Source organism: Priapulus caudatus, unplaced genomic scaffold, assembly GCF_000485595.1.
Source record: "Priapulus caudatus unplaced genomic scaffold, Priapulus_caudatus-5.0.1 Scaffold142, whole genome shotgun sequence".
NCBI classification, from domain to species: Eukaryota; Metazoa; Priapulida; class Priapulimorpha; order Priapulimorphida; family Priapulidae; genus Priapulus; species Priapulus caudatus.
In genome coordinates, this window is record NW_014577203.1 from 75,871 (window position 1) to 83,892 (window position 8,022).

Consider the following 8,022-nt stretch of genomic DNA (forward strand, 5'->3'; position numbering starts at 1 on the left):
AAAAGCTGAAGAACATATATATAGATTTTAGTTTTTATTCATGTGAAAATTTGAAGTGGAAAATCAGGTAAAAATGCAGGAACATACATGTTAAACTACTTTAAGATTACATAACTCATGACCTATGTGACTGCTGTGTGTCAACGTGCTTTAATGGTTGTTTTTGGTTAGAACCTGTGCACAACCGGTGTACAAAAAGGGTTCAGTTTATTTGCTACTTGAGCCCTCTATCAGGTAATCCAGAGCCATAGTAGACAATTTCTCTGCAACATTTATTGAACATCATGGGGTTTTTCAAGCTTAAATCTGATTAATTCCTGAAGTTGCTTAACTGCATCCATGAAATTCCTAACGGGGGACAAATCTGGGGGTATTCTTAGTAAAATGATCTATTATGTACATGTTCACTCAATGTGTTGGTCTGCATTACAGGTAGAGCACAGCAGGCAAGCGTGAGTGTTGGAGGGCAGGCTGCTGGTGCCGGGACCCGCTGCCCAGGCCAATGGGGAAGTGCCTTTCCTGTTGTGCCGACACTGATGTAACGGAAGGCTGTCGTCATACATCTCCCACAGGTGTGACTAGTGTGTCCCAGTCCAGCCTTCCATCGACGACTGTGCTGCAGTTTCAGCCGCAGCAGTCAACAAAACTCACGCAGCAGGGCGACACGTATACGAATGGAACAGGCAACGCGCCCCTTGGTGGCGACAAGCAGAGAATGTTCCCCTACCCACGCATCCCGCCAATCCACCGTAGCGGCGACGGTGGAAAAAAGGCCATAGTGACACGCGATATGTCTGAGGCACGCATTGCGGCGATTTACGAGCGCTACCGGGACCCGCACGAAGATGCTATCCTCTCTGAGGGCGTTGAGCGGCTGTGCCGCGACCTTGGCGTGCAGCCGGAGGAGTTTCGCGTGCTCGTGCTCGCGTGGAAGTTTCAGGCGGCAACGATGTGCCGCTTTACGCGCAGCGAGTTTGCAAGCGGCTGCCGGCGGCTGCGGGTCGACTCGGTGCGTGGTATACGCGACCGCTTTCCAGACATGCTTGACGAGGTCAGGGATGCAGACGCATTCAAGGACCTCTACCGCTGGACGTTCAAGTTTGGCCTCGATGCCGACGTCGGTCAGCGTGTGTTGCCAACAGACATCGCGGTCTCACTGTGGAGGCTTGCGTTCTCCCAACGTGAGCCACGCATCCTCAAGCGCTGGCTCGCATTCCTCGAGCGGCATCCCCACATCCGCTGCATCCCGAAGGACACGTGGCACATGTTCTTGAACTTCACTGAGGCCGTTGGTGATGACCTCAGCTGCTATGACGACACAGAGGCATGGCCAAGCCTCTTCGATGATTTTGTCGAGTATGAGAACGACCAGACAAATCAGAATGTCACATCGGATTCGCAGGAGCACAACGACAACATGATGTGATTGGGATGCGCTGCTGGCACCCTCTGGCCAATGCCTTTGAAGAAGTTTGCAGCATCAAACTGGCAGACACGTTTTCATATGGCACAACACATGCAGGCCTTAACTACCTATATATTGCATGTCCTAGCTTGCAAGAGTGACTGTGGAGAGACATGACCCATGCAGGATGTGATTTATTTCCATTAATAAGATCACTGGTTAAGGTTAAACCAATGTCTGACCATTTGTGGTGATCACCTCCTCCCCCACCCGCTGAACTCATGGTGGATACATTTTCATTGAGGGCTTGGTCAAAGAGTGGTTTATATTTACCAAGTCTTGCACGTGGTTAATAGGTTAATAGGTAATGTTCTGTGGGATGTGTCTGTCTGTGTGTGTACATATGTATATATATATGTGTGTGTGTGTGTGCGTATCTCTCTCTGTCTCTTTCTTTCTCTCTCTCTCTCTCTCTCTCTCTCTCTCTCTCTCTCTCTCTCTCTCTTTCTCTCTCGATATTGCTCACTCTCTCCCCCTCTCTCTCTCTTTCTCTCTGTCTATCTGTCTCACTCTTCCTCTTCCTCTTCCCCCCCCCTGCATAAGTGTAGACAAAGTTGGTCTAGGAAAAGTCAACTATTAGCATACTTTTTACTGATTACTCCGATACAATAATCACCACAATTTTGTGCTGTTATAGGCTATACAACAGCAAATGAACAGCAAACGTGTGCCCACTGTCTTCAACTTCGCGATAATGGAATGTTCAAATGGTCCCACGGAACAAGTGCACGTATGTGATGCAAATATTTATAGACTGGTACCTATCTCGAAATGTATACAAATGCAACTAACGTTGTGTAGAGACAGCTTTCTCGTCTCGCGAGAGCATAAATCACGCACTAGGTTTAACGATACAGTCAGGGTTACGGAAAGCTACCTCTGTAAAGTGCAGCAAAAAATCATGACTGCTCTTCAAATTCAATCAAACTCATATATGCTATCTATTTAATAAAAGAGATCTCTCTTCGCTTACAATGAAAATATTTACAAAAACTTAATCACTAATTACGTGACAGCAAAAATTGTAACCATTAGCCATAAGTTGTTCATAGTATGAACTAGTAAATGGTCTCTGGAATTTTGTTTAAATGTTTTAATATAGGAAATAAGTTAAAAAGATGCAAAAAAATATTTGTAATGTTTTTTAAAACAACAATTTCGTAAATAAAGAGCCATAACTTGTAAAATACAATATTTCATAAAAATTCCAGTGATCATTTACTCCACTAATATGCTAGCATTAAAACGGAACAAAAATGTTTGGAATCGGAGTTGTAAGTTTCGAGAAATAGTTTTTGAAAAATTCACCAATGCAGCATTACTAACAACGGAGAAATTCGCAATTTTCTACATTCTGCGATAATTCAATGACTGTGTTTAGAATTGACCAATGTATGTACAATTGTTACTTCTAATGCTCACTGCAACCTATCTGTGGCCAGTTACCACCAACAAACTTTAAAAAAGTCCTGCTGTTATAAATATCATGACAAAATAAGTCAATTGTCTCAAGCTCCGGTTCGCCGCCTACTAATATCATCTCTATGTACACAAACGTACATAGCATCAGTGGTTCAAAACAACTGTAACAGCATTTCTGATATGTAAACAGTCTAATTTGAAATGTAGATCGCTGCATGTAATGGTGGAAAGAATGCTGTGCGAGTGCTCTATGCCATGTTAGCCTTACTATGAACAGTTGGTGTTATGCAAGAAGTACTGGTAAGTATCTGAACGGTTGAGAATATATGAAAACGGTTGGTAAAAACATGGCAAATCCCTCGCTTAAAATTACATCTTCTTTCCACTATGTACCCTTTAAATTGAGTGTTTTCGAGATTATCCCTGATTGCATCCATAAAAATGCCTGACAGAAAAATACTGGATTCAGAGCAGCCAGCTACTCATCACGGCACATGGCCACTGTTTTTGTATCCCTTTTGCAACCACTTTTTCTTGAATTTCAGTCTTCTCACGTCTTTACTCATCATCCAGTGTACACAAGCTCTGCTGGCTCTAGCTGTGAGTCATTGGTGGTAGCTAAACATTGTGTAGCCCACGCAAAAGCCGTTTAGTGGCTTGGTTGACAGTGTGATGATTACTGCTAACGATGCTGGTATAGATTATTCGTCAATGAAGCAATTTGTATTGGACCATTTAAAGTTCGTCATTCTGGAAATGACTTCAAGACTTCTTGTCATTGTCTGATTGTGTCTTATACAGCCATATCGAAGTTCTCTTGATGTGTCCAAGCCTCCAAGGGTATCTAGAACCGTTCTGTTCTGTACACTGTACTTTCTCATCTTTATTCATCTCTACATTCTACCCTCTATCATTCATCGCAGTGTAATTTTGAAATAAGCTGAAGTGATCAACTAATTCGATACCAAAGTTGCATTTCAAAGATGGATAACCGATTATAAAATATAGATAAACTCACGCACATGCCCTGCGATGTCACCCTGCAAAAGTCAATGAACTTACTCCTGATAGAGCATTCAAACACCGCACTTCTACTGCAAACAACTATCTGCACATACGCTGACGTGTTAAATTACTGCACCACTTACTGCAGAATAACCTAGGCATGTCCGTAGTAGTTGTCATTACTCACTATGTAACATCTACCTTGTATACAAAACTCACCAAACACGACCAAATGTATATACCACCTTCATCCCCGACCTTCTGCCTTTAATCCACATTATCTCTTACTACTAGAGCCCTTCTCCCCCTGCTCCCTACCCCATTTCCTTTTTCCCTATCCACTTTCTCTGATTTTAATCTCCATCCTCAACTTAATCCTCCCCCTCTACTCATTCACACAGCCCCTCTACCTTTACCTTTTCACCCACGTTTCTCACCTTTCCCTCTTCCAACCCTTCTGCTTTTGGCCACTTTCTTCCTCTCCCTCTTACACCCCCTTTCCCCACCACTCTTCACCCAAGCAGGGAACTAGTGATACAAAGGCACACAAATTGTTATGGTACTACTGAAAATACATTGTGATATTATACATCATTTATTGTCACCTTTGTTCGTAGAATGAATGACCACGAAGTTATAAAGGGCACGTTTGGCGTTCAACTTGAATTGCCATTATATTCACCTTTGACTGTACCATCAACTATATGTATGTGGGCACTCCTCGAAAATCGCAAGTGTTTTTTATAAGCAGCTATCAACTATATTCATATAAGTGGGTTTCCCACATAATTGCCACTCACATAAAGTGAACTGGCAAAAGTGCTATTTATACACAAGTGTTGCCTCTCTAGAGCTGTCGGTTGCAGAGATTCTTTAATAAAAGGGATAAAAATCAAATTGTTCATCTGGACTGGAGATTTTTATTTTAAACAAACAGCATGGATGTCAAAGTTCTGTCCCCTCTCGACTTCCAGCGCACACGGGTCAAAACATCTGCCGAACACATCTCGCCATCTATTGTAAAGGTAATACACTATATTTATTGTACACTGAAGAACAATGAATATAATAAATTGCTCCAACAATTCCTTCCTCTTGGTGAAACTCCCTTTACCAACTCTCATGAATTTTAACCTTCCAACAGCTAATTCAAACTCTTCTTCAACTGACTCACTGGCAAAATTCAACCGAGTCTGTTACAATGCAGAGTGCATGAAAACGGTCTTTTCTAACAGTCTCTGGAACAGTTCACGACAATAATTCTAGGTCTCTGGTAATTCCACAGGGCAAAGACGGTTCACTGGACGAATGAACGCTGCAGTTGTCATCTTCACTTTCGCCGTACTAACTAATCCGTCTGCTCCGGGGTAAATTTCAAGAATAGGTCCCAGCTGCCATTTTCCTCGTGGTAGTTTGTCGTCACCATCACAACATCGTCTTTCTTGAGATTCGGTCCTGGTTACAACAATTTTTTACAGTTGTGCAACAACGGTAACTGCTGCCAGCATTCTCCAGTAGTGTCTAAGCAGTTCCTGGACTGATTAACTAGATTGACTCTCTCTTCTTTGTCTAATGGACGGTGGAACCAACTGTCCTCCCAGCAGCACATGTAGAAAATGGTTAGGTGTCAATGGCAGGTCATCGTTAGCATCTGTGCTGGGAAGAGTAAGAGGCCTTGAGTTTATCAGTCCTGCCTCTACTAGACCGCCGGGCGAGGGGCAAAATTCGTTACTTTTGTGACCCCCCTCGCACATCTACTTCTTAAGTAGTGGAAATTGTTTTTAAATATATTTCAATATGATATTGATGACTCGTCAATCAGCAAAAGTGCACACAAGCTCAAAAAACGATAAAAACCATAGAAAAATATCGATTTGCATCCATAGATATCGTCCAATCACTGTGCATCTCTCAAGTAAGGATCACAGTGCATTACAATTGTTAGCCAATCACATGCTTTGGTAGATGCACTTAGCTTCCGGTGTAAACATGGCAGTGTACATGTCGTCTGATGATTCAGAAAATTCCTCAAGTTTTTGCTGTATACACACTGAATAACTAAGTAGTGTGCACTTTTTCCCACTGACGAGTTGTGCAATCGTTTTCAGTATATTTTTCTTTATCTTTATGTAGAATTTGATGTAGATGCCGATGGGGAGGCACAAAACATGAAAACTAAAGCAGTTTTGGCTGCTTACCTATGCTTGCGGTCTATACTTCAAACGTATGAAATTCTTTGCTGTTTATGTCGGCATTTCCGATAACAACCTTTAACGCCCTCTGCAGCTTTTACCACGATCTCGAATACACCCGCAAAAATGAGGTGAGGCCGCTGGATTGAAGTTTTACTTGATACCATCAGTGTTCTGGAATCCAAGTCCCTCTTTGGATTCCTCCCAGTCGATGGCTTCTACCAACTGTCTTGACTTTCTCGCCGGTGACAAAATTGCTTCCATTATCTGTGAGCGTCTCTACAGGGACCGACTTCCGACGGGTCATATGGGAAAATGCGAGCAAAAATCCATCCGTATCCATACTGTAGACTGGTTAAAGATGTATGGCTCTAACTTGTAAGCAAGTGAATACAGCTAGGTAACGTTTGGCTCTGGTTACATCTCGTTTCTGGATGGTCAAATATGGGCCAGAAAAGTTGAAGCCGCATTTTGCAAATGCCCTCAATGGTTGCTTCGGGAGTGGCGCCATCATTTGGGTGACAGGTTTGGCTTTCTTCATTGCACACTTTGCACATATCCTTTCCCAATCTAGCACACCATCCCGAGTTCATACTATCCAATATCGCCTTCTTATCTCGACAATAGTACTGTCTCTTCCAATGGGATGTCCTATCTGGTCATGCCCTCTGGTAACTGTAGTGTTTATTCGTTCCTCTACATCTATGCTGTATTATGCATGTGTAACCTCGCACTTCTAGGGTGAGGTACAAGAGCAGTAAGAGTAGAGCAAAGCAACAGCGTAAGATAAGAAGTCAAACACGAACTAGTAAAGTAACGTACCACAAAGAGTTATATTCGACATAATGCAACAACAAGTGAAGAGCAGAAACGTAAGGCTGAATGCGTAAAGATACGTGACAGTCAAACAAACAGAGAAGTGCCTCTTGCTCTCTCTCCCAGCTCTCTTAAATCTAGCCGGACTAGTTGTTCGACCTTCCTACGACGTGCGCCGGCTGCGGGTTATAATAGATTATCCCGCACTCTGGCCCACCTGTTGACGTCGTTAGCTACATTATTGCTTCTGTTATTATCTTCAGCCTGCATCGCGTGTGAACCGAATATCTCATCTATTCCCCTGATTTGTCAAAAACGCGACCCGCATGGCCTTATGCCAAACTAACAATAATTAATAAGGTATGATGAACACTACTCCCCCAAATGAACTATTGATCGCCCCGATCAACAATGGGGAGATCGAGTGCGATGTCGCGACGCGACATCGTGTATGCAGGTGTAACGAAACGGTTACTGCGCGCGTGTGTGGCACGTTATTTTATCTGCTCCATAATACTCTAACATCCATTTCCAAAAAAAAAACCCAAACCCATACACGATCACATTCGCGCTCATGCCGCCGCGCGTGGCATCTGGCGCTTACAATGTTAGCACCTCACAATCTTCTGACACGAGCCTAAATTTATCCCTACCGCAATCCTTAACTATCCTATATCCGTGCAGACCTAGGCACGTCCCACCATAACTCGTGTCGACGTGCACTATGTCGACACGTCGTAATAACTACACTAGTGCAAAGTGTCAGCTACGGCTGCACCTGAACGATAAGTGAGAACGCATACACAGTTGACCGTGCCTTATATGTCGCACCCCCCATCGTCCCGGGCTTCCCTCCCCCCTCCTTTGGGCCCAAGTCCCTCGTCACTGTGAAGTGAACGCAGGGGATGCCGGCCGGTCACCACCCGCGAGTGGAATAGGCTCAAGGGGCGGGATGGTTGGCGGGGAAACGAGCGGGTGGGTGGGCAGAAACAGCGCAGACAGTGGTGTATCGATTTCATCGCGGGGCTGCGCAACAACGCGTGCGAGCTGTCTGGGCGGAGAGACCCAGGCTATCGCTTATTTGCCCGTCGGCCGGTCCGTCAGCCTGTCACTCAGTCAGAG

General features: G+C 44.0%; 1 protein-coding gene across 1 annotated transcript; it reads left to right on the forward strand.

The window, feature by feature from the left end:
- Positions 1–433: 433 nt before the first annotated feature.
- On the forward strand, positions 434–1,846 carry LOC106806108 (DCN1-like protein 3). The gene has a single exon (XM_014807962.1). It carries the CDS (start codon positions 503–505, stop codon positions 1,424–1,426), a length of 924 nt encoding a protein of 307 aa, XP_014663448.1. The 5' UTR covers positions 434–502; the 3' UTR covers positions 1,427–1,846.
- Positions 1,847–8,022: the final 6,176 nt, after the last annotated feature.

What these genes read in the sequence shown, in the direction of transcription:
- LOC106806108 (XM_014807962.1), top strand. Translation starts at nt 503, where the DNA reads ATGGGGAAGTGCCTTTCCTGTTGTGCCGACACTGATGTAACGGAAGGC.